Below are 14,852 nucleotides of genomic sequence, written 5' to 3' on the forward strand. Positions count from 1 at the left end.
GCCATAAAACATATAAGATTGGGGAAAGTTTTATCTACAGTCAGATGAACGGCAAGAGGTAGAAATTAAGAAGATGATTATTGCAGAAATATTTTCAGGAAAAACTTTTCTGAAAAATACAAAATTTTATAAAAGACCAGCGATTGAGAAGGTTATTACATCATTTGATGTTCATGAAAATTTCAAAATAGTAAGGAACACATTTGCTTTGAGTCATAATTTGAGTGCTTTGCTTTGAGAATAAATATCAAACTGAATAATAGCTGCTGAATTTCTTGGTGTTAAATTCTAATACTGAGCATGAGCATGCATGTACTTTTCCCAGTATTTTTCATGAGTGCTTTTCAAAGCAGATAGCAGTTTAATTCCTGTTGTCTTATTTCAAAATAATGGTATATTAGAGCTCACTTCAGCTGGCTCAGCTCTTTTAATGCGCTATACTGTGTTGTCAAATCAACAGTTACTTATCTGCAAACTTGAGCCATGATGGTGAAAATTTTCTGTCCCTGGTTTCCAGAAGTGGATGTCTGTATATATAGAAAGCCTTCATGAAAATAATTCAGCTCTTTTAAAGAATAAGGTTAGAAAAGGACTACTAGATGTAGCTGTTCATCTTTTTGTTTGAAGAGAAGCTTTGCTTGTGTTCTTTGTCTAAGAAAACGTGGTGTTAATAGATTCTGTATTACAAAAGCAAGAGGAAACAGGTGAAAGCAGACATGCAGTGGTTGTACCTGGACTGTCAAGTTTCTGCCCATCTGAAGAGAAGGTTGGGATAGGTGGCCCAACAAATAAGGAGATGAAAGTGAAAGCAAATGTTATGAGTTCCACCTTTAAACAGCTCCTTCTAGAAGCTTGGCTAATGAGAGGAAAAACTCTCATTTTAAAAGTCCAACCAGAGGCGTTAAATCTTGGGATATCCAGGGTGTTGTTTTGAAGGGAGACTGGATCACTGTTGGTGCCACAATTATATCCAGCCAATGCTTTGCAGCTCAGGGTGCACAGCTGAGGGGTTGAGGGAGGATGTTTCCTCCTGTGATGACAATGGCAGGAATGTCAGAGACTCAGCTTCCTCCCAGCACTGGAGGGGAGCAGTGGCTGCACAAGACAAAGCTGTGTCTGCTCTGCTTCTTCACACACCACAGGGTTGTGTTTAGAATCACAGAATGGTTTGGGTTGGAAAGGACCTTTAAAGGCCAGCCAGTCCAACCTCCTGCCATGGACAGGGCCAACTTCCACTGGATCAGGTTGCTCCAGCCTTGTGCAATTCTGTGATCCTCAAGCTGGCCAGAGCCAGAGGAAAATCCCAAACAGCTTCAGAGTTCTTAAATTCAGGCTGAGTTTCTAGTTAAGATAAACCAGAGAGGTAATTTCAAAACAATGCAAGCAAAGATAGGAAATAAGTTAACACATATACATTCTGATCAGAGTAGGAGTAATTACAAATAGGCTGCCTCAAGACAGTTCCCTCCTGGCAAGGTTTTCCTCCAAGCTTGCTCTCAGTTTAAATAAACCTTTTCTTGTTTTCTTGAGTCACTACAAACCACACACATGCCTCAGCTTGTCAATGTGTGTGATTTTCTGCTTGTCAGTCTCCACATCCCTGCAATGAATAAATCAGCAGCAAAAAAACCCAAAAAACAACCCAACTTCTCCTAGCTGAATTCCTTCCCTCCTGGACAGTCTCCTGACTGCTCTGGGCTGCACTCCCATGAGTCTCAGTAGCTCCCAGGCAATCTTGCAGCTTCAAATCTTGCATTTTCCTCAGAACACAGCAGCCCTGAATAAAGGCCACAGCCTTTGAATGAAGACTCACACATTTTAGTGGACAGCTGTTCTCCATCTAACCATGCTCCTCTGCTTTGCCTAAGTGTATGCAGGGAATATTGCCTTGAGGCCAAAACCAAACAAAACTCCTTTGTGGGTTTCAGCTTTTGTGGAGTACTTTAGTGGAGCACTTTTTGTGTTTGTTGTGGTTTTTTGTTTGTATGTTTTGGTGGTTTTTGTTGTTTTGGTTTTTGTTTTTTTTTTTTTTTTCTCTTTTGTGGTTGTCTGTCTCTTGTGGTTTTTTTATATGTTTTACTGCATAGATATAAAAACTTTATTAGAGAGTAAGATCCTACAGCCCTTCATTTAAAAAGTTCAGTGAAAATGTCCAGTATTCAGCTTTGGAGAACTTTATTGCAACACATTTGTATTGGTAAAGCAGTTGGTTGAAGGTACTTATTTTCTGCTTTCATGCTTCAGCATTCTGGATGGCACAGTCCTGCTTTCCCTGCCCCATCACCAGGTGTAAAACTCCTTCACAGACTGGCAGATTTTGGGTCTTCTCAGTTGCATAAGCTTGGTTTGTTTCTGAAAACTGGGTTTTGTACTCATGGCTATGGTGTACAATAATTCAAACAACCAAATTGCTGCAAGACTCTTGTCAAGCTGTGAAAAACTGAGAGCTTTAGTTTAAAAACATATTGTGTCACATGTTGTGTTGCCTTGATCTAGACCTGAGAATGCATAAAAGTAATCTGAGTTACTGAGTTAATCTTTTGGTTTGGTTTCTTTCAGAGTAATAGCCTGGCAGAAAACATTGCTAATTGCAAGCCACAGAAGGACCCTCCAGATGTGGAGCTAAAGGCTGAGAATTTCATAGTTGATGTAAACACCTCTCAGAGCGGGTTCAAGTAAAAACTCGGTTGCAGAGGGCCTTGTGTACCCTGGTGAAAGAACAAACCCACAGGGTGTCTGCAGCTGCAGGCCTGGTTCAGTTTGAGGGTCTGAGCTTCCTGTGGGAGCTTTGCTGTGGTGGGAGGGTGTGGGGCAAGCAGTGGGCAGCTCCACTGGGCTGTCATCTGTACACTGTCCTGGTGACAAACTCCTGTCACAGTCCTGACTCCAACAAGGAGCAGTGGGGGAACCCATGGGGTTTGATACATGGCAGCAGCCTGGGGGCCACTGGATGAGTCAGGAAGGCAGGAAACCTGCAGGGCCAGTGGGAGGAAAAGAGGCACAGTGACCTCCAGGCTCGTGGTGTTGCACACCTGATGCCTAGCAGGTGTTTCTGGGGTTTGTCTGCTGCACAAAGCACCTGCTGCCACAGCTTGGTCTGCAGCCAGCAGTGGTGGGAGGGAGGAAGCCTAAGACAGAGGAGGGAACTGGGACAGTCTGCAGTATCACACAGCTTAATCCCTGTTCTCAGTTCATTCTGGGAAGAGCCAGTGGCTTTCCATGGAGTGCATCACCAGCCACTCCTGAAGCACCCTTGCATGGAACGTTCACTGGGCAAGACTGTAGCAGTTCATTGAGCTTTAAAGAATTTGCCTGGGCTTTTCCCATCCCACAAACTGAAATGGCAGGGAAGTGGATCCCTGCTGACCCACAGAAATGTTGGTGTATCAGGCTGATTTAAATAATGTTGTCTAAACCTTGTGTTTATAACTGTAAGCTCTGCTGCAGCCTCTTGGGTTGTGTGTTTTGGGAAGGCCCAGGCTGGCAAGTGACCAGTCCACTTTCAGTGCTGGAAACTGGAATGTTTCAGAGCACAACTGGGAGCTGGTCACTGTAGATGTGAATATCCACCTGGCAGCAACAGAGCAAGAGGGGATGGAAGAAAAGATGCAAAATACAAATACCAGATGGGTTTTTTAAGTAGTAGTTTGTTAATTACTGTTTCATTTGATGACTGTAATTTTCAGAAGTAGAGTGTGTGGCCTTTTGTATTTATTGTGAGAAAACAAAACGTTAACAAATTAGACAAACATTAACAAATGCCATTTTCTTTGTTTTATGTGCAAGGTTATCAGCATGGATTATGGAATGAAGGAACAGAATCCAATTGATAAGGTTCACTTCTATTGCAAGGCCGATCCTTCCAAGGCAGTCAATATCAGTAAAGATCAGGTAGGTTTTTACTTTCCTTCTGAAAAGCATTTTCACCACCTGTAATGGAAGTGATCACAGTCCTTTGTGGTTGTTCCTGCAGGATTTGTGGCAAGGTGGTGGGATCCATGGTGGTGGGATCAGTGTGTGTTGTACTATGACAATCTGGAGCCCTGACAGCCTTTGCATGTGAACACTATTCAATTGGAATACACTGGGAGTTGGAATAACACAATTGCTTTGGATAAAACACATGGATTGTAGTGGGGCTTCTTACTGCTTTCCTTTTGTATTCCAAGAAATACTAAAGGTTTTTTCTGTTTTATTTCAAAGGTTTCAAAGCTTTTACCCATAATATTTATGGAGCAGGTTGTCCGGGTTTATTACAAAAGTCAGGATCCACGTATTATTTCAGCTGCAAAACAGTACTTTGTTCAGTGGTGTATGGAGAATGATTTCACCAAACCACAGGTAACAAATTTACTTATTATATTTCTTGTTTAGAGCTCATAATTTTCATCCATAAGCTTGCTTTTTCATTGAAAGGTTTGACATTCAGGCCTTGCCTTTATGGCAGAGGCACTCACTCACCTAACCCGTTTTTATCATGGCTCCCATCTGGGGGTGCTTTGGTTTCACTGAAGTAGTGCTGAAGACACCTGAAAGTACCATAGAATCATGGAATGGTTTGGGTTGGAAGGGGCCCTTGAAGATCACCTTGTTCCAAACCCCTGCCATGGGCAGAGACACCTTCCATTAGACCAGGCTGGGGAAAGAGCTGCATCCTCAAACATTAGAGGCCACCCAGGAGATGAGTGTTCCTGGGTGGGGATACAGGCACAGAAAACTCTGTAAGGTCCATTCTTAGGTCATCCTTCTGGCATCTGTCTTTTAGAGCAGTTAATTTTAGTAGGGCTTTTTACAAGTGGATCAAGCAACAGCTCTCCCTGGTTGTAGAGTGTGGTTGTGTCCTGTAAGCACATTGTTCAGGTTCAGGCACATCCACCCTGCAGCCTGTGCTGCAGAGCACAGCAGAGTTCATCTCAGCAGCTGATTTCTGAGCTCAGGCAGCAGATTGTCTGTGTTGGCAGTGCCTGAGCACAGATCAGCATCTGTATCTGACTGGGATGAGCCCCACTGCTTGTTTCAGACAGTGCAGGGCACATCCCAGCACCAAGGGTAGGTCCATTGCAGCAGTGGTAGTGAGGCACTGTGGTGAAGTCAGAGGAAAGACTCTAATGATTCTTTTTGTAGACCAGTGGCCAGGATACAGTGAGTTGACCTTCCAGATTTTCTGGTACTAATTTAGGAAGAACTGGATGGTGATGGTGATGCCTCCTCAGGCAGGGCACTTTTGTCTCCCCACCACTCACTGCAACAGTTTTCACCTCTGGGATGTACAGTCATCAGTTTTTATTGATTTACAAAGGTTTCTGGGACCTTGGATTGTTTTTTTTCCTGTTTAATCTGAGAGTAAGCTACTTCTCTGCAGCTTTAGGCAGGAAAGTAAAAGTGAATTAATGTTTCCTGAATTTTAATACTAGGATGGTGATGTTGTCGCTCCTCATCTAACTCCAATGAAGAAAACCTGGAATAATGTGACAGATGATGAACATAGGAGAGCTTCAGAGCCCAGCTGCAAACAAAGGCTTCCTTTTGATGAGTAACAGGTTTCCTTTTGGCACTATTCAGTCTGCTTCCTCAGAAGATGAATAAATTTGAGCATCAACTCTTCTAAAAGCTGGACAGACTGGAAGAATTCACAGAACAATGCAGAATGCATTTTACAATACAGAATGTTTTAATGTAGATACTTAAAGTGTATATTCCAGGTGGGCTTCTAAAAAACAGCTTATTACAACAGAGTAAACTAAGTTCTCATTTATTTTTGAATGTATTGGCACTGTGTAGCAAGAGTAACTTTAAAAATTGCAATTAATTGTTATTACAGGATTTTACTATTCCATCAAGTCCTGATCCCTTCCTCAGCTGTGCTATTGCATAACTTAGAAAAAAAAAAATCCCAGCCCAGGTTTGATGGGGTTTTTTGGAGGCTTGAGGTTTTCTTAGTGTCTAAGGAAGAAAGGGATAAGTATGCTTCTGAAAATACAGTGGGGTAAAGAAGAAATTACCAAGTGTGGCATCTTCAAAATTAGCAAAATTAATTTCATGAAAAAAAAAAAAAAGGAAGGGAGAGGGGAATCTTTTGATAATCACAGACTATTTTTCTGGTATTCAAAAAGCTGGTGCAGGCCTCTTGCTACAAGTGACCTCAATTTTTATTGAAGTAACAATGCATTGCAGTGCCATGCAGCCTTTTATTGTTTTATTGTGTATTTTTGATACATAGAATATTAAATTTTTGGTGTGTGTCCTGCAAAGACTGCTCAAAAGCCCAGTGGTGTGAGTGGTTGCAGGGAGGCCGAGCTGCCCAGGTGTTTGGCAGGCTCAGGTGTGCAGAGAGGGCAGTGCCAGCAGGGTTCTGCCCTGCTCTGCCCATCCTGCACCAAGTGCACCTTGGCTCTGCTTTGCACTGTAATGGACAGACAGGCTCATCAGGAACCCCTCCATTCTCCTATCCCCGCCCTGTTCTGGATCTCATGGCCATCCCTGTATCATTTTTCTGTCTCTTGCAGATGTGTGAGGGTTCTTACAATTTTTCTGTACTGGTGTGAGTGTTCTGAATGTCTGTGCTGTTGAACAGGTGACTGAGGAAGACCATTTTCCTCTCATCTTTTATTCAGGTCTAAGAGGAAGGCTGCTTTCATTAAATAAAACCTCAAAGCTTGAAAAAGTCTGACCACAAAACTACACAAAGTAAAAGGTTCAGTAATGCTCAGGAATTTGAGCCATCTGTGATCTTTATATCTGGAATGGGGAGAGAGGTGTTGAGCATCTGGCTCAGGCAGTCAGATGTGGGTGGCCAGAGTAGGTAGTGAAAAATAACCCAGTGGGAAAGGTGCTGTGAGAAAACTCTAGAACTCCTGCCATGTCTCCTTTGCCCTTTTTATCCTGGGAACTGATGCTGTTAGACAGAGGGAGGGAAAATGAGTAAAAAATCCATGTACTTCTGCTGCTTATGTATCTGTGCTCATGTGTCCGAAGGTGTAACCTCTGGTGTTCCTGTCTAACGGTATTTCAAACCAGGGAACTGGTTAGAAGGGTTTGTGACCTCTTTAAAAGCTTTTAAAAAACTTACTATTCCTCATGAAACAATATCTTAGAGGGAAGGCATCTATCTCCCTTGTCTGCCTTGAAATCAATTATTGTTTTGATACAATTTTATTCTTGTTGATTTGGTTTGTTTTTAATTTGTTACTAACTGCACTTTATACTCAGGAAAGATCTTTTTCTTATGTTAAACCAAAAGTTTATACTTAACGTTAGATTCTGAGAGCATTTCTTTTCTCAACATGTTCATCCTCTCTGAAGAGTAAATTTATAAACTATGATTTTACTATTCTTTTTAAAAATTGTGGTGTGTGGACTTTATTAAAAACAGTCTTACTGCACCATTCCAAACAGCCAAGGTATTCCTACCCACTGTCTGTGGAAGAGCTTCTCTCTGGAAGAGGTTCTTGGTTCACATCTCCTCAGGGGCAGTGGGGTCAGGGCTGAGGGAGGATCCCAGCACTCCTCGGGCACTGTGCATCCACCTGGCCCTGCCACACCCTGGGCATGGCCACTCCAGGAGCCACGGGAGTTTCAGATGCTGCTGCAGCTGCTGGGGAGGGGAAGGGAAGCTGAAGTCATGCCTGACCAACCAGGACAGCTGTGCTGACTGAGGGCAGAGCAGTGCTGGGGTCAGCCTCAGTGAGCTGCCAGAAGGGATTTGGGTGAGCAGGCAGGGCTGGACCAAAGCCTGGCTGGAGAACTGGGTTCAGTCTGGGTTATCTGCACAAGGGGCACCCGGGGCTGGTGCTGGGTCCAGTTCCAGAGGCCCAGTACTGGTGGACAGGGTCCACCAGTCAGCACATTTGCAGATGGGAGATGTGGCTGGTACTCCAGAGGGATATGCTACATCCAAAGGGATCTTTGCAGGCTGCAGAAGGGGTCTGACAGGAGCCTCCTGAAGATCACCAAGAGGAAGTGCAATGTCCTGCATCTGGGCAGGGCCATTTCCTTCACCAGGATGTGCTGAGGCCACCCACCCATGGGGCAGTGTAGAGGAAGGGATCCAGGAGTTCACCAGGACAAACGTGCAACTCCTCTTTCAGCCAAGTGTTCCAGTGGTGTCCTGGGCTGCTTTAGGCTGAGTGTTATCAGCAGGTACAGAACCCTTCCCCTCTGCTCCACACCAGTGAGGCAGCCCTAGAGTGCTGGGCCCAGAGCTGGGCTGCCCAGTACAGGGGACAGGGACAGACTGGACAGAGCCCAGCACAGGGCCATGATGGGCCATGATGGAGGGGCTGGAGCATCTCTGCCATGAGGAGAGGCTGAGAGAGCTGGGACTGCCCAGCCTGGAGCACAGCACGCTCAGGGCATCTCATCCCTGGGGATAAATACCCAGGGTGGGGCTGCAGAGGGGATGGGGCCAGGGACAGCCCCAGGGGCCACGGGCACAAAGTGACACACAGGAGGGGCCCTGTGAGCTCAGGAGACACTTCTGCACTGGGAGGGTGGCCGAGCACTGGTGCAGGTGCCCAGGGAGGTGGTGCAGCCTCCACCCTGGGAGAGACTCAAAAGCCACCTGGACACATCCTGGGCAGCTGGCTCTGGGTGGTCCTGATGGGGCAGGGGCTGTGGCAGGTGACCTCCAGAAGTGCCTCCAACCTCATCCAACTGGAGATCCTACCCCAGTGCTACTGGAAGAAGTGTGAAATGGGCCTGAAGTCAGGGGCTCTGTGTTGGTGAGGGGTGAGTCAGTGCTGGGAATAGGGAAGGGTCCTGATGGACACAAGGGTGAGGTCCCCAGGGGGGAATGGTGCTGTGCAGCCACTTCCAGCAGGGAGCACTGGATGGCACATCCATGATGGATGGCACACCCTGGCACACCCTGAGCTGGGTGCTGGGTGCCCTGAAGGGCTGCAGGGGGCTCCAGGCAAGTGTCACTGGGGGTCTGGAACAGGGGAGGGGGTCAGTGGCAGGGGGGGGAGGAGAGCAATATGAAAGGGTTGTGTTAAAAATAGGGCTGGTCAGTGTAAGGTCTGCCTGAGCCCTGCACTGTCCTGTCTGTTCTCTTAAATCCATTCTCACCTTTATCTCTGTGAATCTCGCAGCCTGTGTGGATGTGTGCTGCAAGGAGTAAGTGCCAGCTGCTGGAGAGATGGCACAGGTTGGCCATGGGAGATGGAACCAGCAATGAAATGACTGGTGAGGTTCAGCACAGATACCCAAGGGCTGGGTGGGTGTAAAGCACTGCAGGCTGGGGCTCCATGGGATCCAGACCTCACAGATTTGCGCATTTAGGGACAGGAGCTGACATAAGGTGAGGTCATGGGGTGATACTTCAGCTGGATATCCAGCTGTGCTTCCACAATAAATATATCAAATGTGGTCAAACCAGACAGGCCCTTGCCCTCCCATGGAACCCTGTGAACCACCCCTGTGGGGCTGGTTCTGCTGCTTGAGCTGGTGGACAAGGAGGAGGAGAGCTGGCTCAGCCTCCAGGAATGAGAGACTAAACCCTGTCAGCCAGGCAGGAGGCAACAGGTTGTGGAGCTCTGGGTGGCAAGGGCACTCACCCCCTCCTGAGGAGGAAGCTCTGGTCCTCACAGGGTGACAGAGGCTGTGCCAGAGGGGGAATGGCTCCCTGAAGCAGTGCCCTGGGCTGATTCCCCACTCTTGCTGTGGCCACACAGCCCAGGCTGGGACAGGACATGGCTGTCACAGCTCCTGGCCCATCATGGGTCCTGCACGTGTTCAGAGTCATTCAATGCTTCCAGGGCAAGGAAGAGGTCAGGAGGAGTTTATTGAGGAATGGTGACTGTGCTGTCACCAGCACTGCCAGAGCCAGCCCTGGGGGCAGAGGCTGCTTGAGCTTGCTCAGTCCTACAAGAATCAGTGTTGTTGAAGCTTCCTTCTCTATGTGGGGCCCTGCTGACAGGTGCCCTCCTTCTGGGGCAGCTCTGCCTCATCCCAGCCACGTGGGTTGGGGTTGGGTTTAGGGTTAGGGCTGGGATTTGGGCTAGGGTTAGAGTTAGTTTTAGGGTTTGTTGTGCTATACCATTGTGGGCCTGTGCACACACTCTGGGCTCCCTGACCCCACTGCAGGCCTGAGACCCCACTGCAGATTTTTCCAATCACGCTGCCCCCACCGGCTGGTCTTTCCCCATGAAATCGGGATATTATTGGGAACAGGTGAAAGGAAGAGGGGGTGAGGCTGGGAGAATCCTGTGGGCTCTGCAGGTGCTGTCAGGGAACAGCTGTGCTCAAGACATCAGTCCAAAGCATCCCCTCTCTAATACTTTTTCCCTTGGGTGTCTTTGTCAGGGTCAGGCCAGACCCCACATTTCCAGATCCTGGATGCAGAATTCCTCCCGGTGTGAGAGAGTCTCGTTGTCGAAGGTCTCGCAGGGCTGGCTGCCACCGTGGTGCAGGTCCCCGTCCAGCCACAGCCCAAACCTACCACTGCCAATGTGCCAGGAGCACGGTCAGCTGCCACCGGCCTCCTTCACAGCTGGACCTCCCACGCCACCTCCTGGGCGACCATCCCCATCCCCCATCACTGCCAGTTCCCCAAAATGGACATGAGATGGGACAGGTCTGCCACCGTGCCTGCAGGCAGGGAGTGGGTTGTGGGAACGGGCTGGGAATGGGCTGGGAACGGGCTGGGAGAGGGAAAGGAACAGGCTGGGAATGGGCTGGGAACGGGCTGGGAATGGGCTGGGAGAGGGAAAGGAACAGGCTGGGAACGGGCTGGGAACAGGCTGGGAATGGGCTGCGAATGGGCTGGGAACGGGCTGGGAATGGGCTGGGAACGGGCTGGGAGAGGGAAAGGAACAGGCTGGGAGCGATCAGCCTTTCCAGCAGGCAGTAGGGTTAGGGAATGAAAGGCCCAGCGCTGCTGGACAACTGGTGCCAGTGTTTTGGGGTTCAAACCAGTAGCACATGCCTGGACCCAGCCCCACAGGGCACTGGGTTCCCGTGGTGCCTCTGATGGCCATGGGCGCTGGTGCCCTCTGAGTGACTGAAGTTGCCGGTGCAGTTCCTACCTGCCCCCACCGACCATCAGCAGATTCACGTCCCCTTTCACGAAGAAGTTGTTCCTGCCCGTCCACCTGAACACCTGCATGGGGACAGCACACAGTGGGGACCGTGGGCTGGGGCAGTGTCCCCATCCCCTTTCCTGTCTCTATCCTGTGAGGGACTGCTGAGTGCTGGGGGCTGCTGAGCCACGATGGCTCTGCTCGGGCACCTCCACGTTCCACATCTCCAGAAGACCTGGCCGAGCCTGTGGTTCTGATCCATCCCTGCCAACAGCCCTGTGGGCCCTGCCAGGGGACAGCTGCCAGCACCCGTGCCCCGTCACACACACAGCCCCCAGCAGTGCCAGACACGTGGCTGCCTCCACATTCTGCAGGCCCAGAGCTGGGCTGCGACTGCCCTGCCATGTGGAGGGAGCCTGGTGACACCCAGCTGGAGGGTCCCTTCCCTGAGCCTCCCTCCCTGCACACAGCAGGGATTCACCTTGTCACCCCAGCCCTGGCCAAACCTGGGGGGCTGCTGCCAACAGGGTCCCCACGTCTGGCCAAGCACAGCCCCGTCACTCCAGGTCCCCCCAGCACCCCAGGGACCCCCAGGCCTGGCCTGGCACTGGGGACAGGGCCAGCCCCCGGCCCGGGGTGCCCCCGGGCTGGCAGCCCCCAGCCACACCTTCAGCTCGGGGCAGAAGGAGAAGAGGAAGGTCTCCCCCGTGCCGTAGAAGCCGCTGCTGCTGCGAATGGCGCTGGCAGAGAAGGCACCGAAGGCCTGGGGAGGCAGAAGGGGGAAACTCACGGCTCGGTGTTCAGAGGGGCTCCCAGCACAGGACGTGTCCCTGTCCTGCCACCGGAGCGAGGAGGTGCCCAGCCCCCGTGTGATGCCAGGCTGGGGAGGGCACGGCCCTACCTGAGCCTCCGTGTCCCTGATGAGCAGCAGGGCCGGGGAGTCCGGCCGGGCCCCGCTCCGGTACAGCGTCCGCAGGCTGAATCCATCCCGCCTGGTGGAGTAGAGCAGGTGCCAGGGCTGCTGTGTCAGCCGCGGGGGCAGCTGCGGGCCCAGCTGGAGCACAGTGGCCTCAGTCGGTGCTGAGCATCCTCCCGTGCCCCAGCACAAACCTGAGAGATCTCATCGAGAGGCCCCACACATCATCCCTCCAGCAGCCTCCCAAGACACCAACCTGAGCATCCTTCTAGGAGGTGGTCCCAAGCACCCTCCCCTTCAAAACGTTCCCAAAGGGGTCTCCTCAAGCCCCCTCCCCTCCCAGCAGCACCCTGGGGTATTTTCTCAAGTGTCCTCAGCCTGCAAACCCTTCTGAGATGGCTCCCCAAGACATCCTTCCCCCCAAGAAGTGACTGAGGTGACTGTCCCAGGCCCAGGGGAATGTCACCCATCTGGCCTCTCAGTGGTAGGACATTCCTGGTAGGACAGTGGTCAGGGGGCAGATGAGCGGGAGGGTGGGGTCCCTGTGCCTCACCTCATGGATCTCCGTGTCCCGCAGGATGCTGCTGCCTGTGCTCAGCACCAGCCTGCAGGGCTCCTCCTCAGCTGCTGCTGGGGCTCCCTCCCAGCCCCGCTGCCCCTCTCCAGCCGGCTCCTCGCATTCCACGGGCAGCTCCTCGTCCTGGTCGGGCTGGGGGCAGCGGGAGGTGAGCACCCCTGGGAGCCTGAGGAGCAGCAGCTCCCGAACCCGCCCAGCGCCGGGTGAATCCCGTCCTCTGCCCAGGGGCTGGGAGAAGGGGCCCGATGTCCACAGGAATGGGCACCAGGCTAAGCCTACAGCCCTTGTCCCTGCTGCCCGCTGCTCCCGACAGTCCAGGTGCTGTGCCATACCATGCCGTGCTGTGCCATGCCATACCATGCTGTGCCATGCCATGCTGTGCCATGCTGTGCCATGCCATGCCATGCCGTGCTGTGCCATGCCATACCATGCTGTGCCATGCCATGCTGTGCCATGCTGTGCCATGCCATGCCATGCCGTGCTGTGCCATGCCATACCATGCTGTGCCATGCCATGCTGTGCCATGCTGTGCCATGCCATACCATGCTGTGCCATGCTGTGCCATACCATGCTGTGCCATGCCATGCTGTGCCATGCTGTGCCATACCATGCTGTGCCATGCCATGCTGTGCCATGCTGTGCCATGCCATGCTGTGCCATACCATGCTGTGCCATGCTGTGCCATGCCATGCTGTGCCATACCATGCTGTGCCATGTTGTGCCATGCCATGCTGTGCCATACCATGCTGTGCCATGCTGTGCCATGCCATGCTGTGCCATGCTGTGCCGTGCCATGCTGTGCCATGCTGTGCTGTGCCATGCCGTGCCATGCCATGCTGTGCCATGCTGTGCTATGCGATGCCATACTATGCCATGCCATGCCGTGCCAGGCTGTGCCATGCCCTGCCGTGCTGTGCCGTGCTGTGCCATGCTGTGCTGTGCCATGCCATGCCGTGCCAGGCTGTGCCATGCCATGCCCTGCCGTGCTGTGCCATGCTGTGCCATACCATGCTGTGCCATGCTGTGCCATGCTGTGCCATGCTGTGCTATGCGATGCCATACTATGCCATGCCATGCCGTGCCAGGCTGTGCCATGCCCTGCCGTGCTGTGCCATGCTGTGCCACACCGTGCCGTGCCCTGGCACTCCGCCAGGCCGTGCCACCGCTGCACACGGAACTTGAAGGGTTGTAGGGCCACCCGAAGGGGAGGAAGGGGTGGAGGTGCAGGAGGAGAGGGAGGAAGAGAAGGCAGGGAAGGCTGCTACAGCTGCAGCTCCGGTAGAAAGGGTGAAGCTTTGCCTTTTCCCTTTTTGCCCACGGCCAGGCTGACCCTGCAGCGTGGAAGGGGTCTGGGATGTGCCGCGGTGACAAGTGTCTCACATGCTCAGGGTGGCTGTGGGTGCAGCTCATGCCCAAAGCCGGGTGGGCAGCAATTCCCTGCCCACCACCCTGAGAGGGCAAGAGGGGAGAGCGAGTGCAGCCCCGGGGAGCAGGAGATCTGGTCCCGGGGTGCCTGGATCCTGCAAGGGGCAGGTCCCATGTGTGCCCATCACCCCCCTCACCTCCCCAGCCCCTCACTCTCTCCAGGGCAGCCTCCCTCTGTCTGTCCAGCCCCGTGTCCAGCCTGGCTGCTGCCTCCCAGCGCTGCCCCAGAGCTCATTCCTCGCTGCCGTGTCACGATGGACCTACCAGGAGCTGGTAGCGGACTCGGAGCCCTCTCATTGCAGGTGTTTCTGGGGGCTGGGACTGCGCCGCCAGGGAGCCCTGGACACCGCCCCGGGGTTAATGTTCAGCCGCGCCGGCCGCACCCTGGCCATCGCTGTGACAGGGTGGCTGTGGATGCCAGCAGCCTGTCCCGGCTCGTGTGGGTCCAGAATGCACCCCCTGCCTGCTGCTGGGGTGTGTGGGCAAGCATCCCCCTGAGCCAGGGGCTTGGTGGCCGGTGGCTCTCACCCCTGCTGTCACCTGGAACCGAGCAGAGAGCCCCGAGGCCAGGGGCTGCCCTTGTTTTGGCATCACCGGGGCAGGCCGTGCCGAGTTTCTCTTTGCAACACAATTATTGCAATGGTTGTAGCAACTGCCAACACCTCTGTGGTGAGGTGAACCTGGCTGGACACCAGGCACCCACCAAAGCCTCTCTCATTGCCCTCCACAGCTGGGCAGGGCAGAGAAAATACAGCAAAAGGTTCATGAGTTAAGGGCCAGGTGAAATCCCTCATCAAATAGCTTCAGGGCAAAACAGACTTGAATTAGAGATATTAATTGAATTTATTACTAAAAAAAAATCCAAGCAGGATAATAAGAAGTAAAAGAAGACTTTAAAAACACCTTCCCCACACCT

At 51.8% G+C, this 14,852-nt stretch overlaps 2 protein-coding genes across 5 annotated transcripts in view; one reads left to right on the top strand and one right to left on the bottom strand.

The window, feature by feature from the left end:
- SAMHD1 (SAM and HD domain containing deoxynucleoside triphosphate triphosphohydrolase 1) overlaps window positions 1-6,681 on the top strand; it is a 37,959-nt gene extending 31,278 nt beyond the window's left edge. For all 4 annotated transcript variants that reach the window (XM_058850641.1, XM_058850643.1, XM_058850642.1 and 1 more), the window contains 4 exons: window positions 2,560-2,649; window positions 3,787-3,891; window positions 4,204-4,341; window positions 5,415-6,681. In XM_058850641.1, the coding sequence (XP_058706624.1) occupies window positions 2,560-2,649; window positions 3,787-3,891; window positions 4,204-4,341; window positions 5,415-5,537 (456 nt within the window). In that variant the 3' untranslated portion in view covers window positions 5,538-6,681. The remainder of the gene's footprint in view (window positions 1-2,559; window positions 2,650-3,786; window positions 3,892-4,203; window positions 4,342-5,414) is intronic.
- Window positions 6,682-9,775: 3,094 nt separating this feature from the next.
- On the bottom strand, window positions 9,776-14,451 carry TLDC2 (TBC/LysM-associated domain containing 2). Its single transcript, XM_058850680.1, has 6 exons — window positions 14,201-14,451; window positions 12,488-12,643; window positions 11,920-12,072; window positions 11,686-11,781; window positions 11,025-11,098; window positions 9,776-10,440 (listed from the first exon to the last, which is right to left on the bottom strand). The coding sequence occupies exons 1-6, from the start codon at window positions 14,231-14,233 to the stop codon at window positions 10,305-10,307; spliced, it is 648 nt and encodes a 215-aa protein (XP_058706663.1). The 5' UTR covers window positions 14,234-14,451; the 3' UTR covers window positions 9,776-10,304.
- Window positions 14,452-14,852: the final 401 nt, after the last annotated feature.

The sequence above is a fragment of the Poecile atricapillus genome, chromosome 15 (assembly GCF_030490865.1).
Source record: "Poecile atricapillus isolate bPoeAtr1 chromosome 15, bPoeAtr1.hap1, whole genome shotgun sequence".
NCBI classification, from domain to species: Eukaryota; Metazoa; Chordata; class Aves; order Passeriformes; family Paridae; genus Poecile; species Poecile atricapillus.

Excerpts from the sequence above, each read along its gene's own strand:
- TLDC2 (XM_058850680.1), bottom strand. The coding sequence starts at position 14,233 with ATGAGAGGGCTCCGAGTCCGCTACCAGCTCCTG. Across the intron at positions 12,644-14,200 it reads GAGTCCGCTACCAGCTCCTG|CCCGACCAGGACGAGGAGCT; the intron begins GTAGGTCCATCG and ends CGCTGCCCCCAG. Across the intron at positions 10,441-11,024 it reads CTGATGGTCGGTGGGGGCAG|TGGTAGGTTTGGGCTGTGGC; the intron begins GTAGGAACTGCA and ends GCACATTGGCAG.